The sequence below is a fragment of the Cyprinodon tularosa genome, unplaced genomic scaffold (assembly GCF_016077235.1).
Source record: "Cyprinodon tularosa strain WSP-4 unplaced genomic scaffold, ASM1607723v1 ctg351, whole genome shotgun sequence".
In the NCBI taxonomy this organism is placed as follows: Eukaryota; Metazoa; Chordata; class Actinopteri; order Cyprinodontiformes; family Cyprinodontidae; genus Cyprinodon; species Cyprinodon tularosa.
The window spans coordinates 62,826-82,381 of NW_024039065.1; the positions used below are offsets into that span (position 1 = coordinate 62,826).

Genomic DNA, 19,556 nt, shown 5'->3' on the forward strand with positions numbered 1-19,556 from the left:
CTTAATAGAACCAATTCCCCAGTTGGAATGACTCCACATTCTGAACCAGATCCAGAATGAAAATGATTCCATGGCTGGAACGACTCCACGGTCTGAACCAGTTCCCGAATGGAGCTGGTTCCACAGTTGGAATGATTCCACATTCTGAACCAGTTTCTTAATGAAACTGATTCCATGGATGGAACGATTCCTCGGTCTGAACCAGTTTCTTAATGGAACTGATTCCATGGATGGAACGATTCCACGGTCTGAACCAGTTTCTTAAAGGAACTGATTCCATGGTTTGGAACGACTACACATTCAGAAGCAGTTCCTTAATAGAACCAATTCCCCAGTTGGAATGACTCCACATTCTGAACCAGATCCAGAATGGAAATGATTCCATGGCTGGAACGACTCCACGGTCTGAACCAGTTCCCGAATGGAGCTGGTTCCACAGTTGGAATGATTCCACATTCTGAACCAGTTTCTTAATGAAACTGATTCCATGGATGGAACGATTCCTCGGTCTGAACCAGTTTCTTAAAGGAACTGATTCCATGGATGGAACGATTCCACGGTCTGAACCAGTTTCTTAAAGGAACTGATTCCATGGTTTGGAACGACTACACATTCAGAAGCAGTTCCTTAATAGAACCAATTCCCCAGTTGGAATGACTCCACATTCTGAACCAAATCCAGAATGGAAATGATTCCATGATTGGAACGACTCCATGGTCTGAACCAGTTCCCGAATGGAGCTGGTTCCACAGTTGGAACGATTCCATATTCTGAACCAATTTCTTAATGAAACTGATTCCACAGCTGAAACAATTGCACCACTGGAGTCGCTTCCTGTAAGGAAGAGACCCAAACACTGAAACAGATTCCTGATTCCAACCAACTCCACATTTTGAAAAGACTCCATTGTTGGAACAGATTTCAGTTTTTTCACCAAATACTAATAGAAGTGATTCCGAGGTTGGAATGGTTGAAATTGCAAATAATAGTCCATGTTTGGAAAAGATTTAATGGTTTGAAACAATTTTACATTGGAACCAATTCCATGGTTGTCACAGTTCCTGATTTGGAAACGATTGCAACAGTGGAATCAGGAACCGGTTCCACCGTTGGAAACAGATTCTGACTTCACTACTGAAACCAATTCCCCAGTTGGGAAAGACTCCATGCTTGGAACCAATTTAATGCCTGGAACTGGTTTCTGGTTGGAATAATTTTCTGATCGGACCCAGTTCCACCACTGGAACAGCTTCCTGTTGAAATCTGAGCCCACGTAGTGTCTGTGATATTTGGACATGTAACGGATCATATAAATACCGAGAATTTTATGGAGTAACTAAATCCTCACATTGATTAGTTAGGACAACAGATTAGATGGAAAATGGTTCAAATGCTAACCTGAGAATGATCGGACTGAGTGGAGAAACTGTTGCTGGAAAGTTCCATTCGTGATGATCCTCCAGGTTTGGAGATGGCTACATGATAACTGTGAGGACCAAAAGCAGCTCCAATGTGAAGGAGGTGGTACGATTCTTCAACAGAAACTTCCCAGAGGCCATTCTGAAGGTAAAAGAGCCTTAGCTGCATACCAACCTGAGCTCCAGCCTCATTTCCACAGGAAAAACAGAACATTTTGCCTCTTAGAACCACAGACTGGGTTCCTATAATGTGCAATCTACTGACATATTTGCAGGAGCGCCACCACACCAAGGTCCAGTACCAGCTGAAGTCTGAGAGGATCTCCCTGGCTCAGGTCTTCAGTAAGATGGAGCAGGTGGTGGAGGTCCTGGGCATAGAGGACTACTCCGTCAGTCAGACCACGCTGGACAATGTGTGTCTCTCAGACGGGTCGCAACATAACAGCATGACATGTTTCCATGGGGACCAATCACTAAGCAGCTCCTCTTTTCTTACTTAGGTGTTTGTTAACTTTGCCAAGAAGCAGAGCGACAACCTGGAGCAGCAGGACGTGTTGGCCCCTGGTGATGGGCAGTCCCCCTTGCAGCGCCTCTTTAGCTTCCTGAAGGTTCGGCCTGCCAACACAGAGCTTAATGCTCTGATCAGCGAGGAACCAGAGGAGCTGGAGAGCGATGATGATGAAGGACTCATCAGCTTTGAGGAGGAAAGGGTGAGTGATCTTTCAGGAACACCTCAGGTAATGTTTTTTCTGCATCGGTTCATGTCGTCAGTGTGGTACCAGTTAATATCAGCTTTGGTCTGAAGGTTCTCCACCAGAGAACAGATCGAGCTTCTCTTCCAGTCTGTGGGAATGAGTCCAGTCACCAGACAGAGGATGATCCCAGCTGTTTCTATCTGGGACCTCTGCCCTTTCATCGCCTATCCACCATGGCCTTTTATGAGGGTCAGGATAGGGACCAGCAGATGAACAGCTTAGCTTTTTGAATTTGCTATGAAAGTCACAGCTTGAAGGCCACCCTCCTCTAGACAACCACGCCTTGGAATCCTGCTAACAGGATTCCTGACGGCTTTGTCCTTAGTTTCAAAGCCCTGATGACAACCAAACCCCTCCTGGGTTTCTGCTCCATAGACACCATGGGGAGAGCTGAGGCAGCGTCCTCTGAAGTGGCACACTATCCAAAAGAACTGGATTTTTGATTTATGCCCAATTTTGAAGCGTGGTTAGCGCTATGTTATTCCACGCAACAATGCAAGAGGGACAATCACGACATGATTGGGATTGTGGGTGAGGTGGGTGGCGTTTTACTCTTCCGTTACTAGGGGTGTAAAAAATAATCGTCTTGAGTATTGATTCATGTTTTTAATTTATTTTTTATCCATTTGCCCCTGGACGTAATTCTCCCTCCCGTGCTGCGGTGGCGCTAAGCCTATTTTACCCTCCTACCTCGTTTTCTGGTTATACTCTTACAGCAGTGTGTTGCAGTGAGCTTGACGCAGACATTTTTGATTTATGCTCAATATTGAAGCTTGGTCTGTGCTATACGCTGTGGGTCTAGATACGGCCGAGGCGGTGAGGAAGTGGGGGCAAGTTTAGTCCGACGACGGAGGGACATGAGGGCCAAAAAGAGCGGAGATCCAGGTGGAAAAAGGGTCCCAGCGTTCTCGCGCACCTCACTCTTCTAGCGGGTCAAACTTCACAAGTTGTTTTCCGCAATTTCGGTCGTAAAAACAAAGCAAGCTGGCCTCCTGTCTGCGTTCAGCTACAATTTGGGAGAGGTGCAGCGGAGCGGTCTGTGGAGGGGGCGGGACGTCTGGAGCCGAGGTATTGCATTGCACTCATTGCACTGATTTTGTGCAGTATTTTTTTGATGCAAGGCCTTTCAGAATCTATAATGCAGGGGTATTATTATTTTTCAGTGAATTAGGTTTTAATAGGAATAGGTCTAGTACAACTTTTCTACTTCTGTTATTTGCTGTTGTTTCTCAAAAAAATGCATAACGATATTAAAGCTTTCATTAATTTATTTCAAAATTTAAACATTGTCTAGCCTGTAAGGTGTTAAAAAAACAATTAATCGAATCGTGGTGTATTCTTGAGTATCAAAAATAATCGAATCGTTGGGTCAGGAAATCGATACTGAATCGAATCGCCATGATGGCTGAGATTTACACCCCTACCGGTTACGGAGGTCATTCAACAGCAATCCTTGTGGTGTGGAGAACGAGACTCGTACAGATTTGGGTACCTCCTCACTTCTTCGCAGACTCACTCTACTAGCTGGTCCTTCCTCGAGTCATTTTCCACAATGGCGGTCATACAAACAAAACAAGCCGGTAAGGTACCAAACAGGAAATATGCATAGAGTAGAGCGGATGTAGAGTTGACCAATCAGAGGCCTCCCTTCTCTCCTCCCTGCAAAGCTATCTGCTGCATGGTCTGCGGTCACCTACAATTTTGGGGAGGTGCACCAGAGTGTCTGCGGAAGGGGGGGGGGTGGCATATCTGTGTTAACTGTGACACACGCAGACGACCTGGTTTCTGAGCATAAACCAGTCTTTACTCCAGTCTTTATTTGTGACCCACTCTTCCATCGAACACTAAGGATCAGCCCCACAACCAGAGCAGGAGACCAACAAAGCTGTAGCAAAGGAACATGAATAATGTGAAAAGTTTTAGGCAGCATCATGAAGTTTTTCCATAAATCAACCTTAGATCCTGCCACCAAACCGTTTTTCTACGTACTTTGCTCTGCCAGCCAGGTTTCTGTTTTCTACATTCGTTCATGTTCATGTTCATGTTCGTTTTTGTTTTTTTTATATATTCAAGTTTTCATTAAAAGGCAGTATAGTCTTGTACAATCCTCCATTCCGTTTCTTATATTGATCCATACAACATACCACCTCGTGTGATTATCCGGTATTTAGTGTTCCTTTTTTTTTTTTTTGTCTTTCCTCCTTCCCCAACCCAATTCCTATCAGAGGAGTGGGGAGGATAAAGAATGAACAAAGCATTGTTTCTACTGAGTAACTTTTACAAACCGTAAAACAAATGTTCTAAAATGAACTGAGTAGCTACGGAACAATGGGTGTCACATCACTGTGATTATGTACAAGTCTGGTGTCCAAGAAAGTCTAGCCTCATGAGACCATCCTGATCTCGCGAGCTTTCAAGGTTTCACCTGCAGATCACTCTGGAGACTCTCCGTTAAAGAAAATTTGGAGCAGTTCACCAAACGAACGTCCAATCAGCGTTGGCTTTGAGGCGGGTTGAGGTGTGACGCAACGAGAAGCGCAACAGTTCAGTCTAAAGAACATGGCAGCTTCAGCCAATGAAACTAGCGTTAGCGTGGCTATCGAGCAACTTTTATTGGAATTACAGAGTATTTCTTCACTGAAAGAAGAGCAAAACACTGCTCTGGAGGCTTTTCTCAGAGGAAAAGATGTTTTTGCTCTTCTCCCGACTGGTTTCGGCAAGAGTTTGATCTATCAATTGGCTCCTCTTCGTTGTCGCTCTGTTAGTACGTCATATGCTTCGTTGATCTGATTGGTTTATTTGGCCCGTCTATTACCTACATAGGCCAATCAGCTAACCAGTATTTTCACCCCTTCCCAAAATTACTTCAATGGAAGGTTTCCAGATGGATATGCGGAGCAAATCCATCTGGCGGAGTCAGGTTAAAGAAAGTCTGCCATGGAGTCCAACATTTTTCAAATTTGTCTTGTTCTAGTTTCAGTGCAAAAGTCAGTTCCTCCATCTTGTAAATGTCTTGAATGATACTTATCCAGTCTTTAAGTGTGGGAGTCTTATCGGTCAATCATTTCCGAGTGATTGCTTTTTTGCTGGCAATTAGCATTATGTTGAACATATATATATATATATATTTTATAGAATCCTTTTAGACAGTTTGGACGTTTCCCCAATACCATGGTCTCAAAGTTCAGGGCAAAATTATTCCCAATTACTGTCTCCACACTTTATTAGATTTTTTTCCAGTACGAAAGTAGCTTTGGACAGCTCCATAAGATATGAAAATGGCCAGATTGATTTGACCCACAAAACCTCCAGCATGTTCTATCTGCATTTTTACACCTCTGTTTTGAAGAAGCGTGTAGCAGTCTTCCAAGCAAATTCTCTATACGTTAGTGATGATGTACACTTCCAACAATTATTCAAAATATCTAACCAGTCTTCTATGTGAATTTGGTGTCCCCATTCCTTGTCTCCCCCCCCCCCTAAGTTTTGTAGTTTATTATACATTTTGGATGTTAGTTTATTCACAGGGGTTGACTGATATGATTTTAAAAAGACATTCAAAATGCCAACTATTGTTCTGTCTGGTTGTTGGGTTCAAAAATTTAGGTTCGTAAAAGAAGGACTGAGTTCACACAGAAAGGGATTCTCAACAGCTTCTGCAGAAGGGGAAAGAGCTGCAACCCAACTTTCCAACACTCTCTCCCTCGGACCTCCTCTGCAGAGCGCCTCTATTAACAGAACATAACACATGGTTACAAAACAGAGTATTGTTCTGACAGGACAATTGATCAGGTCATAATACAGGATGCTCCACTGACTGAATCACAAGACAGAGCGGTCTTCTGATTGAATCATAAGACAGAGTGAAGCATCTCATTTCTCCAATGTTTTTTTATGTACATACATTAATTTTATAACCATCATTGAATAAACCTAACACTGGTTCATCTTTATTTGTTTTTCTAAGTAGTGCTGGATTTTTGGATAACGAAAGAAATCTCTATTATCAAGACTATATTTTTGCTTAACATCTTGAAAGGTTCTCAGAAAGACTTTATGATATAAATCATTGTATTTTATTTCCCTTTCTATCCATTTTTATTGTATTGTCTGTTTTATTTGGGGTAAAATCTTTATCATATGCTATCCATCTGATTGGTAAAGACTCTTTATTTATGTTCGGGTTTTTGATGCTTCGCTCTGTTTGTCTGTAGGTGCAGCTCTCCTTCAACACAGACACCCTCTGTTAGAAGCGGACCTCGGGAGCAGAGAGACTGAACCGATCCCACTTTGTTGGACCAATGAGGCCTAGAGAGCGAGCAGAGGGGATCCCTGACCAGAACTCTCCGTCTTGGGGAGCGGTTTGATCCTGAAGCTCTGCAGGCAGAGAGGCAGCCGCAGGATGGACGATCCTTCCATCCAGTTTATCTGAGAATGTATGAGATGCTGCACCTGAAGCAGCGGAGGAACCAGAACCCTTTCCACTAAACTCAGAGAGCATGCAGTCTGATGGGAGATCTCTTCCCCCAGCAGCAGGTTTAGAGAGGAGCTTTCTGGCGTCTGACCCCAGAGGCCATCCGCTCCGCCTGGTCGGCGTCGTCCTTCTATGAACTTGCTCCAACGTCGTGTTTCTTCATTGTCTTTTGTGCTTTAAACTTTTCATCATTTTGTGCACTTGAAGTTTGTTTCTGTAAAGATATGTAGAAAAGTCCAGGAGGAGACGACTCCACCATCACTGTGACACCAAAACCAACCCAGCCCACAGGACTGACCACCAGAACCAACCTGTTTATTATTTAGAAGATCATCAACTAAGGTTTATGTAAATGTTAAAAGAAAACAAGCTTCTGGATATGTGTCGGCATGAAAATGGAATATCTGCTGAGGTTCTGTTGCAATGTGTTTCTTCCTCATCCCCCAGGCGTCGCTAAGCTGGCTGATGATGGTACCGTTAGACTGGATCCTGATTCAGCTTGTTTTAAACCGGTACCAGCTGAGTCTGATGTTCACTTTTTCCTATTAATAAAACAATCAGGAATCAGTGTAGTTCCTGGTTCCCTATGAATGTAAAAATATAACAATATTCCGTTTAAGCAGAACTGAACCTGAATCCAGAAGCTGGGCCCAGAGGCGGTTCTAGACGGGGGGCCAACAGGGGTCTGTGCCCCTATAGAACTAGTCCTGGCCCCTTTTATGGGCCCTGTTCTGAAAACACACACAACGAAACAGATGCAATTGGCAGATGCAATTATTAAAAAAATATACTTTTTAGATCGGTTTTTGCAGTATAACTAAATAAATTTGTGATGATCATATGTGATGAAAGATGAGACTAACTGATTTGTACCTTGGACCAATTGGATATTTTGCCTGGACAGCTTACTTTAACAATTATTTAGAAATTGCAGCTTTAGCTTCACCTGCTCTGAGAAATGATCACAGTTTTTATCTTTTAGATCAAGTGTGCAACCTGAATTTTATGGCTCATTTATAATACTAAAAACTCTCATCCTAGGATTTTTTTTTCTTTAGTTCTATATACCTACCCCGCCCAAAAAAACAACAATGGCCCCATCATGTCCGCTTGATATATTTTGTCTAGAACCACCAATGGCTGGGTCCATCCTCACTGCTGCCATGGCAACCAGCTGAAAGATTCAGGTGTGTTTTAACTCACTGCCATCATCTTTCACCGTAGAGGTCCTGCACAGAACCTGGGTGAAAGGTAAGGATCCGTAGAGATGAGGAGGAGCTGCTTTCAGCGCTTCTGGATTTATCTTCGGTTTCTGTCATCATGCCATCGTCAGGAACCAGAACCAAGCCAAAATAAAGGGGATCAGATCCATTTAGAGACCAGATCATTTCTGTTTAGTCTAAAAAATAAACGTAAGACTTGATCGACTCGGCAGGATCAGTAATTCATGTCACCAGCAGCAGATTTATGCAATCCTTTCAAATCTGGAGTTAACATGACTCAGCAGGTTGTGGTCTGGAGGATGTTTCCATGGCAGCAGCAGCATTATTATTCTACTGTAACGATCCATCTCTTTAGAGATTGACTGGAGGAAACTGTTCTTCTCAGAAATTTTGATTCTTTTTCTTTTGGGTTGTTGTCCTGTTTTCACACCAGTGCATCCATGTACAGACGGCTCAGATGTTCCTAATAAAGCTTTATGTGAGCATAAATTCACCCAGGAAAGAGAGATGGTGGAGTTCCTTTATTTACTAGAATAAAAATGATCTCAGATTTTTTCATATGACACACCCAACAGCTCATCAAGGGGTAAGGAGACAGAAAGGAAGGAAAGAATGAAGGAAACAAGGACACCATGAAGGCTATAAAACAGAGAGTAAAGAAGGAATAAAAAGAAAAGTTACAGGTCACACTGAAGGAAGACTACATTTATCCAAATTTAAAACGCATCCCATCATCAATAAGTATTAAAAACATTTCATCCAGTGAGATTTTAAAAAGTTGCAAAAAATCGATTAAAACATCAATCTTCCTCTTCATCATCGAAGGCCACGCCAGTCGCCTGGATCTTCCTGGAAGAAACAGAAAGCAGAAGCTGCTGATCCAGAGTCAGACGGAGGTCCAGCTGGTACCGGGCTGGGAGGTCCGACTGAGCTTTACCTCTTGGTGCCGGGGTTGATCAGCGAAGCTCCAGGAAGCCTCCTCTTCATCGTCCCGATTGCTGCGCCGCCCTGCTGCCGGCGAGGCTGGAAATCTGCAGCAGAGAGAGGAGCTGAAGGAAGTCCAAACCTGTCAGAACATCTGCAGAACATCCACAGGGACTGTCTCCTTAGACCAGGGGTCACCAACGCGGTGCCCTCAAGGACCACATGGGGGGCCCTCAGAGTCTTCTAAATAAAGACCAACCCACCAGTGGGCTAAGTTTGAAATTTATTTTATTCTGTTGCTCTTCTTTTTAATCATTTATAGAGATTTTAAAAATGACAATGTCTAAATAAACTTGGAAATTAACAGAAACACTGAAAATATGTTGATAATGTACAAAGTTTAGGCTAACGCTAACCCTTGCAGCTCATGGGTCAGTAATGGTCGCCCTTCCTACGTCTCGGTACCCTTGAAGTGGCCCTCAGCCTTAAAAAGGTTGGTGACCCCTGTCTTAGACTATCTGATTATTGTCTGAACATTGGCAGGTTACCATGGAGACACAATCCAACAGAACCAGGTCCATTTTTTATGCTCACACTGAGGAGTGAGAAAATTAGGAATATCCTATACCCAAATGACTCCCAATACCTAAGGGGGGGACCCGTTCGTTTGGTTCAATTTGCATGTTTTCTAAGCCAAAGCAAGGCTTTGTTCTGGGCTACTCCATAAAGCTTGGATCTCAATGCTAATTAAGATCTAATTAAGAAGATGGATCTTCAAACTTGGAAACAAAGTCCAGTGGATTGTTTTTTTTTACTTTTTTGGAATTATAATGACCTGGATGACTGAGAATCTTCACCAGCATCCTGTCCAGGGGTGATGCTGAGAAACTAGTCCATGCATTTGTTACTTCAAGGCTGGACTATTGTAATTCTTTACTATCAGGAAGTCCACAAACTGTAGTTAAAAGCCTTCAGCTGATCCAAAATGCTGCGGCCAGAGTTCTGATGAAAATGAAAAAGAGAGATCATATCTCTCCTATCCTGGCTTCTCTTCATTGGCTTCCTGCTAAATCCAGAATAGAATTTAAAATCCTCCTTCTCACATATAAAGCCTTAAATGGCCATGCTCCATCTGATATCAGAGATCTGATTGTTCCTTATGTTCCTAACAGAGCACTTCGCTCTCAACCTGCAGGTTTACTAGTGGTTCCTAGAATTTCTAAAAGTAGAATGGGAGGCAGATCTTTTAGTTATCAGGCTCCTCTCCTGTGGAACCAACTTCCAGTTTTAGTCTGTGAGGCAGACACCCTGTCTACTTTTAAGGCTAGGCTTAAAACTTTCCTTTTTGATAAAGCTTATAGTTAGAGTGGCTCAGGTTATCCGGAGCTATCTCTATAGTTATGCTGCTATGGGCTTAGACTGCTGGAGGACATAGGGACCCCTTTTTCATCAGCCGAACCAGTGAAGGCCCAAACACCATAAGCAGCTAATCAGTTTAATATAAGAGTTAATTTTTAAACCTATTTTCTTGATTATGACCAATCTAACAGTTTTTCGTGCTGCTTCAGCTTTAAGGACCTCATGCTTTAGCTGTCTGTTTTAGTCACACGGGATTCAGAACTTTAAGGTCCAATAATTCTGAGCCTGAAAGCGGACTGTGTTTCCATCTGAAAGCTCACCTGCTGCACATCGCTGGAGATTCTTCACTGGACTCGGTGCAGGGCTTCCATCTAAAAGGATAAATAACCGCACAGACATCTCAGAAGCACGTCTCCAGAGGGGGTTGGGATCATGGTTTGGATCAGTACCAACAGAACAGAAGGATTTAAAGTGACTGACTGTAATAGAGGACATCTAACCCAATGGATCAGATTGATCTGGCTCAATTTGCCACCTTCAGGTCAACAAAAAAAAAACATCTTTTCAGAATCCTGAATGAATAACCGGGTCATGTCAGAGACACCTTTGGACCAGGTTCTGGAAGAACAGGATCATTATCATCAGTGTTGTATAGTAACGAAGTAAAAATACTTCACTACTGTACTCAACTATATTTGGGAGTACTTTATACTTTCCAAGAGTATACATTTTTTTTGAGAACTTTCCCTTTTACTTCACTACATTTACGAACTTAATTGCATACTTTTACTCCGATACATTTTCAATGTTTGGTTTAGTTACTAAGTAAAAAAAAAAAAAAAAAAAAAAAACGAATGAGAGAGCGAGAGAAACGCAATTGATTTGACCTCAACTACTGACTACAAAGTCTGGTCTTGCCTGGGCTTGTTCATCAACACCAATAGGATATAGATTGGTCATGAGGCACTATTGCGAAATCTTGAGCATAACGTTATCTGTATAAATTAACTTTGTTTGGCATTGTTTTCAGTTCCACACGTGGCGTATTTAGCTTAAGCTAAATGTTGACTGTAGCAAGCTTTTGAAGATGAACAGAAGATTTTACAGTTTTAAGTGATAATGGGGTTATAATGCGAGGATGACCACAAGGGGTGGTTAAGATTTGGAGGGGAAGAAAAAGTCAAGGACAAAGATTTAGTTAATTGGCCTGTAGTGCATCTTTTTTTCTCTGGTGTGATGTACACCTAATTTCAGCACTGCCTTTTTTTACGTTTTAAGGTAAGTTTTACAGAAAATGTCTTCCTCTTCAGATGCCAAATAAGCTGCAGTTCCCTCCCATTTATTTTTCTTTTGTAAAATGAAATGTTATGTTTGCGCCTTTTGTTTGTGAAGTACAGTCATTTACAGCTTTTTTTTTTTTTATGTTGGCCGCGTTTACAAGAGGGGCTTCAAGCTGGGCTCCCTCTTCAGATGCCAGATAAGCTTCTGTTTTTTCTTTGTAATAATGTCAATAACAGTAGCAGTAATAAAACTTGGTTTAAATTGATGCTTCACTTGGTTGTTTATATTATTTTAAGTGAATTTACCCTTCAAAGTTGACCAAAATGTGAAAAAAAAATCATTCAAACTGCACCAGTTTTTACTTATACTTTTCACTACATTACTTGAGTACATCTATTTTTACAGTAATTCTTATACTTAAGTACAAGCCGTTTAAGATACTTTAAGACTTTTACTCAAGTAACACTTCAGTCAGTGACTTGGACTTTTACCAAAGTCATATTTTGGAGAGGTACTTATACTTTTATTGACTCCGAGATCTTAGTACTTTATACAACACTGATTATCATAATAAAGCCCATCAGATATCCTGATCCGATTTTATCCATAAGGACCATCCCCAATTTTGGGCCCCGTACCATTAAAAAAAGCAGCAGAACTCTCGGCTGTTTTTGGTCCTGCACATTGCAGACAACTGGATCCAAAAGCAGAATCACAGAGGGATATATTTCTTTTATCACGGTTCTACTTTTTATTCTTATAGCAGGAACCACATTGGATGAGGGAACCACTAGAGGGCGTCAGACTATGGAAACAGAAACTGAGCTCCATAAGAAAACCATTAAAGAGTGAAGGAAGAGAACAAACGGACCTCCAAGCTGAGTGAGCCGGTCCGCCATGATGAAGAGCAGCTCCTTCAGCTCCTCTGTGGCCCCAGGGGCCTCCATCCTGCTGAGGGTCACCTTCAGACCAGTTGGCCCCGAGCCCAGGAGAAGATCAGCTGTGCTGTTCTGGACCACAACACTTACATCCCCACCGAGGCAGCAGGACCTGTGGGACACCCAGAGACAGGAGAGGTCCACTGATCATCAGGAGGCCTTTATATTCAAAATAATATAAATTATTTAAAAAAAATATTACATCAAATAAATAAATGTATTTACTTCAAGATTTATTACTTTAAGGATTTCTTTAGTTCAAATAAATCTAAGATTTATCTGTCTGCATTAAAATGTATTATATTTCACTATAAGATGTATTTGGTGCAAAATATAAATATTTAGTTCAAATAATTGAGATATATTTTATGGTTTGCTCCTGTATAATCTGTGAAAAATCACAGATTATACAGGATTATACATAATCAGCTCCAGCTGTTCTGACCCGATCCAAGAAATCAATCGTTCTTTTGTCGACTTTTGTCAACAACTCTGAAGTTTCATTGGGTTTATAAAAACATTCCTTTAGATATTTCTATTCCATTAACAAAAAAAAATCTGCTTTGAAACATTAATCTGTTGCAACAAGAGTTGAAGCTGATGTCACACATCTAATTTCTTATCTATCATATTAAAATTCACTGCTTATTAGCAGAGGTGTCAAAGATATTAATGTTTATTACTCAAGTAGAAATCCTACTGTTTAACAACCTTTTGTATTAGTTAAAATGTCAATTTTAGCTTTTTACTCCAGTAAAAGTGTAAAAGCACCATTTTTAAAACTATTTAAAGTATAAAAGTAAATGCAATGCAGGAGAAAATGTTAAGGACAGAAGCTTTACTGCTCTACCCTATTAAAAGAACATTTTTCTACCATTCTGGATTATAACTTCTTTAGACTTAAGTTTCTTAGTTCTATAACTAATGGTAACAGTGTCACATTTAACTTTGCATCATCTTGAAAACCTTTATTTTGGTTTGTGGTGAGCAACAAGTTGGGGCAGCACCGAGTCCAAACACAAAGACATTAATTGTCTGAATGAAACTAATTATTTTGATGGTTTTTATAGAATGTAAATAAGCTTTACTGAAACAAAACCAAGTCTATTTTTAAAATATAAGGAGTAGAAAGTAGAGCTAATTATAAAAAATGTAAAGACTAGAAGTACAACTTTGTCTGAAATATAATGAATCCAGTAAAATTCAGCCCAAATTTCTACTAAAGTAAGGAAAAGTATTTGTAGTTTTTTACTTGACAGCTTTGGTTATTATATGAATAAATCAATGAATGTTAAAGAGTTTAGCCTTCATCTCAAAAACACATTAAACTTTCAGTTTCTCAAAGATCTTAAATTGTTTGCTTCAGGTGTTGATAGAAGATTCTCACCTGAACTTCATGAGGAAATCCTCTGAGGAGCTCAGCTGCAGCCCGTTTCCCTGCAGGAGGAGAGGAGTCAGACAGGAGCAGAGGAGGAGGACAGGAGAAGCTGTTTGACAGGAGGAGGACAGGAGGAGCTGATTGACAGAGAGGAGGACAGGAGCAGATGAGGAGGACAGGAGAAGAGGAAAAGGACAGGAGGAGCTGATTGACAGAGAGGACAACAGGAGCAGAGGAGTCAGACAGGAGGAGGAGGACAGGAGGAGCTGATTGACAGGGAGGAGGACAGGAGCAGAGGAGGAGGACTGGAGGAGCTAATTGACAATGAGGAGGACAGGAGCAGATGAGGAGGACAGGAGAAGAGGAAAAGGACAGGAGGAGCTGATTGACAGTGAGGAGGACAGGAGCAGAGGAGTCAGACAGGAGGAGGAGGACAGGAGGAGCTGATTGACAGGGAGGAGGACAGGAGCAGAGGAGGAGGACTGGAGGAGCTAATTGACAATGAGGAGGACAGGTGCAGAGGAGGAGTTGATTGACAGAGAGGACAACAGGAGCAGAGGAGGAGGACAGGAGGAGCTAATTGACAGTGAGGAGGACAGGAGCAGAGGAGGAGGACAGGAGGAGTTGATTGACAGAGAGTCAGACAGGAGGAGGAGGACAGGATGAGATGATTGACAGGGAGGAGGAGAGGAGCAGAGGAGGAGGACTGTAGGAGCTAATTGACAATGAGGAGGACAGGTGCAGAGGAGGAGGACTGGAGGAGCTGATTGACAGAGAGGACAACAGGAGCAGAGGAGGAGGACAGGAGGAGCTAATTGACAGTGAGGAGGACAGGAGAAGAGGAAAAGGACAGGAGGAGCTGATTGACAGAGAGGACAACAGGAGCAGAGGAAGCAGACAGGAGGAGGAGGACAGGAGGAGCTGATTGACAGGGAGGAGGACAGGAGCAGATGAGGAGGACAGGAGAAGAGGAAAAGGACAGGAGGAGCTGATTGACAGAGAGGACAACAGGAGCAGAGGAGTCAGACAGGAGGAGGAGGACAGGAGGAGCTGATTGACAGGGAGGAGGACAGGAGCAGAGGAGGAGGACTGGAGGAGCTAATTGACAATGAGGAGGACAGGAGCAGATGAGGAGGACAGGAGAAGAGGAAAAGGACAGGAGGAGCTGATTGACAGTGAGGAGGACAGGAGCAGAGGAGTCCGACAGGAGGAGGAGGACAGGAGGAGCTGATTGACAGGGAGGAGGACAGGAGCAGAGGAGGAGGACTGGAGGAGCTAATTGACAATGAGGAGGACAGGTGCAGAGGAGGAGTTGATTGACAGAGAGGACAACAGGAGCAGAGGAGGAGGACAGGAGGAGCTAATTGACAGTGAGGAGGACAGGAGCAGAGGAGGAGGACAGGAGGAGTTGATTGACAGAGAGTCAGACAGGAGGAGGAGGACAGGATGAGATGATTGACAGGGAGGAGGAGAGGAGCAGAGGAGGAGGACTGTAGGAGCTAATTGACAATGAGGAGGACAGGTGCAGAGGAGGAGGACTGGAGGAGCTGATTGACAGAGAGGACAACAGGAGCAGAGGAGGAGGACAGGAGGAGCTAATTGACAGTGAGGAGGACAGGAGAAGAGGAAAAGGACAGGAGGAGCTGATTGACAGAGAGGACAACAGGAGCAGAGGAAGCAGACAGGAGGAGGAGGACAGGAGGAGCTGATTGACAGGGAGGAGGACAGGAGCAGAGGAGGAGGACTGGAGGAGCTGTTTGACAGGAGGAGGACAGGAGGAGCTGATTGACAGAGAGGAGGACAGGAGCAGATGAGGAGGACAGGAGAAGAGGAAAAGGACAGGAGGAGCTGATTGACAGGGAGGAGGACAGGAGCAGAGGAGGAGGACAGGAGAAGAGGAAAAGGACAGGAGGAGCTGATTGACAGAGAGGACAACAGGAGCAGAGGAGTCAGACAGGAGGAGGAGGACAGGAGGAGCTGATTGACAGGGAGGAGGACAGGAGCAGAGGAGGAGGACTGGAGAAGAGGAAAAGGACAGGAGGAGCTGATTGACAGAGAGGACAACAGGAGCAGAGGAGTCAGACAGGAGGAGGAGGACTGGAGGAGCTAATTGACAATGAGGAGGACAGGTACAGAGGAGGAGTTGATTGACAGAGAGGACAACAGGAGCAGAAGAGGAGGATAGGAGGAGCTAATTGACAGTGAGGAGGACAGGAGCAGAGGAGGAGGACAGGAGGAGTTGATTGACAGAGAGTCAGACAGGAGGAGGAGGACAGGATGAGATGATTGACAGGGAGGAGGACAGGAGCAGATGAGGAGGACAGGAGAAGAGGAAAAGGACAGGAGGAGCTGATTGACAGAGAGGACAACAGGAGCAGAGGAGGAGGACAGGAGGAGCTAATTGACAGTGAGGAGGACAGGAGCAGAGGAGGAGGACAGGAGGAGTTGATTGACAGAGAGTCAGACAGGAGGAGGAGGACAGGATGAGATGATTGACAGGGAGGAGGACAGGAGCAGATGAGGAGGACAGGAGAAGAGGAAAAGGACAGGAGGAGCTGATTGACAGAGAGGACAACAGGAGCAGAGGAAGCAGACAGGAGGAGGAGGACAGGAGGAGCTGATTGACAGGGAGGAGGACAGGAGCAGAGGAGGAGGACAGGAGGAGTTGATTGACAGAGAGTCAGACAGGAGGAGGAGGACAGGAGCAGAGGAGGAGGACTGGAGGAGCTAATTGACAATGAGGAGGACAGGAGCAGAGGAGGAGGACAGGAGGAGTTGATTGACAGAGAGTCAGACAGGAGGAGGAGGACAGGAGCAGAGGAGGAGGACTGGAGGAGCTAATTGACAATGAGGAGGACAGGAGCAGAGGAGGAGGACAGGAGGAGTTGATTGACAGAGAGTCAGACAGGAGGAGGAGGACAGGAGCAGAGGAGGAGGACTGGAGGAGCTAATTGACAATGAGGAGGACAGGTGCAGAGGAGGAGTTGATTGACAGAGAGGACAACAGGAGCAGAAGAGGTGGACAGGAGGAACTAATTGACAATGAGGAGGACAGGTGCAGAGGAGGAGCTAATTGACAGAGAGGACAACAGGAGCAGAGGAGGAGGACAGGAGGAGCTAATTGACAGTGAGGAGGACAGGAGCAGAGGAGGAGGACAGGAGGAGTTGATTGACAGAGAGTCAGACAGGAGGAGGAGGACAGGATGAGATGATTGACAGGGAGGAGGACCGGAGGAGCTGATTGACAGAGAGGAGGACAGGAGGAGAAGGACAGGAGGAGATGATTGACAGAGAGGAGGACAGGAGGAGCTGATTGACAGAGAGGAGGACAGGAGGAGAAGGACAGGAGGAGATGATTGACAGAGAGGAGGACAGGATGAGATGATTGACAGAGAGGAGGACAGGATGAGATGATTGACAGGGAGGAGGACAGGAGGAGCTGATTGACAGAGAGGAGGACGGGATGAGAAGGACAGGAGGAGATGATTGACAGAGAGGAGGACAGGATGAGATGATTGACAGAGAGGAGGACAGGATGAGATGATTGACAGGGAGGAGGACAGGAGGAGCTGATTGACAGAGAGGAGGACGGGATGAGAAGGACAGGAGGAGATGATTGACAGAGAGGAGGACAGGAGGAGCTGATTGACAGAGAGGAGGACAGGAGCAGAGGAGTCAGACAGGAGGGGCTGATTGACAGAGAGGAGGACAGGAGCAGAGGAGTTAGACAGGAGGAGCTAATTGACAGAGAGGAGGACAGGAGCAGAGGAGGAGGACAGGAGCAGAGGAGGAAAACAGGAGGACAGGAGGAGCTAATTGACAGAGAGGACAACAGGAGCAGAGGAGGTGGACAGGAGGACAGGAGGAGCTAATTGATAGAGAGGACAACAGGAGCAGAGGAGGAAAACAGGAGGACAGGAGGAGCTAATTGACAGAGAGGACAACAGGAGCAGAGGAGGAAAACAGGAGGACAGGAGGAGCTAATTGATAGTGAGGAGGACAGGAGGAGTTGATTGACAGAGAGGGGGACAGGAGCAGAGGAGGAGCTGATTGACAGAGAGGAGGACGGGAGCAGAGGAGGAGAACAGGAGGAGCTAATTGAGAGAGAGGACAACAGTGGCAGAGGAGGAGGACAGGAGGAGAAGAACTCACCAGTAGCTTCAAGATGTCCTCACAGCAGTCTGAGCTCCAAACAGCTGCTGCATCTGTCACCCTGCATGAGACCATCATCATCATCATCATCATCACCCCCCCCCCCCCCCCCCCCCCTCTACCCAGGTCAGATGATCTGGACTCACCGTATCCGGAGTCCTCCTCCGTCCCTCCGGGTGTAGCAGACATATCTGCTCCTGCTCCTCCTGTCCTCCACGGTGCAGAAGCAGCTGTCCTCCTTCTCCATGACTCCTCCTGCTTTAGCTCAGCATCACCTCTGAACCAAACAGCTCCTCTAAACTGCAGCGATCATTCATAGATCGCTGGTTTGTCTGTTTGGTCGCGTGAACCGGAAGTCTGTCTCCTGCGCATGCGCCGTTCATTTAAAAACAAAACGTTTTTATTAGTTTATTCATCTTAAAGACTTCTGCGCCGTTCAATATAGATTAGGTTTAAAATATAAATAAACAATAACATAACATAAAAACGAAAGAAACACGAGTTAAAACATGAACTTATTTGTTTCTAAGGCATACATGAGGGTTGCATAGTTTCAAAGGTCAAAACAATAAAAACACACCCATTTTTTTATATAAATATTTAGGCCTATATATATATATATATATATATATATATATATATATATATATATATATATATATATATATATATATATACATATATTATAAAAAGACTTTTTTCGATTCTTTTTTTGTTATATCTTCCATATTAAAGCAACATTAACCGGTTATAATCTGAGATCATGTCTCTAAATTTTTATTATCCGTCACCAATTAAAGAGAATAAAATGTTTCTCTGTTTCTTTGTCTGCTGCAAAGGTTACATTCATTCACTACAATAATAAATCACCACATAAAATTACCACAAAGATCAATATTGCGGTTCGGGAAAAAAAAGAGTTTTAAATAAGAATTTTAAGACAATCTAAAAGAGTTTATACCGCCACCTGTCGCATGAACTACATGGTAGGACAACAGATAAAAAAAGGAAATTTAAATCCCTTTATTGTCCCACAGTGGGGACATTCACTCTGCATTTAACCCATCCCCTTGGCTCCCCAAGGGGATGGGTTAAATGTGGGGTTAAGGGTCTTGCTCAGGGACCCAGTGGGAGGCAGTGGGGATTGAACCGAGAACTTGGAACCTTCTCAGAGCATTTTTCCTTTTGAAAACTCGTAACAAGCCAAGTTTTATATAATCCTGGCTGATGCTGATTAATATTTAGATTAGCTGCTCTCTTCTTGTTCTTCACTTGGTACTTAAATTTTAATTGACTTATGATTTTTTTAATTATTTCTTTATTTATAATCTGCTGTCTATCTTTGTTTTATATACTTATGTATTTTCATATCAAGACAAATAGAACTGGATTGAACTTGATGTAACTGGAGGATGAACAAAGCTGGAGGGGTAAATACCAAACAGTTACAGAAGAAGAGGCCTCATTTCCTGAGATCAACAGAAAAAAAAAACATCTCCAACAAAAGCTGCTTTTACTCCTCCTCTACTTTCTCAGAGAGGAAGGACCTCTGGAGTTTTAACATCTCCAGAGAAGCTGATTGGCTCTTTTCCTGGTGAAGCTTTACAGTCCTGTCATTCAAAAAAAGTAAAAAAAAACAAACAAAAAAAACAAA

At 43.7% G+C, this 19,556-nt stretch overlaps 2 protein-coding genes across 2 annotated transcripts in view; one reads left to right on the plus strand and one right to left on the minus strand.

Annotated features, from left to right (window-relative positions):
* Positions 1-8,376, plus strand: part of abca2 (ATP-binding cassette, sub-family A (ABC1), member 2) — a gene marked incomplete at its 5' end in the record, with an annotated part of 68,450 nt that extends 60,074 nt beyond the window's left edge. The window contains 4 exon segments of the mRNA XM_038295202.1: positions 1,464-1,566; positions 1,694-1,831; positions 1,919-2,128; positions 6,388-8,376. Of these exon segments, the coding sequence (XP_038151130.1) occupies positions 1,464-1,566; positions 1,694-1,831; positions 1,919-2,128; positions 6,388-6,423 (487 nt within the window).
* On the minus strand, positions 8,376-18,266 carry paxx (PAXX non-homologous end joining factor). The gene is made up of 7 exons (XM_038295143.1): positions 18,049-18,266; positions 17,903-17,963; positions 13,760-13,809; positions 12,306-12,484; positions 10,474-10,524; positions 8,808-8,901; positions 8,376-8,719 (listed from the first exon to the last, which is right to left on the minus strand). The coding sequence occupies exons 1-7, from the start codon at positions 18,147-18,149 to the stop codon at positions 8,671-8,673; spliced, it is 585 nt and encodes a 194-aa protein (XP_038151071.1). The 5' UTR covers positions 18,150-18,266; the 3' UTR covers positions 8,376-8,670.
* Between the last annotated feature and the right edge of the window lie 1,290 nt (positions 18,267-19,556).

Coding starts and splice junctions, on each gene's coding strand:
- paxx (XM_038295143.1), bottom strand. CDS start 18,149: ATGGAGAAGGAGGACAGCTGCTTCTGCACCGTGGAGGACAGGAGGAGC. Junction 17,964..18,048: donor GGAGGAGGACTCCGGATACG/GTGAGTCCAGAT, acceptor GGTCTCATGCAG/GGTGACAGATGCAGCAGCTG. Junction 10,525..12,305: donor CCGGCTCACTCAGCTTGGAG/GTCCGTTTGTTC, acceptor TTATCCTTTTAG/ATGGAAGCCCTGCACCGAGT.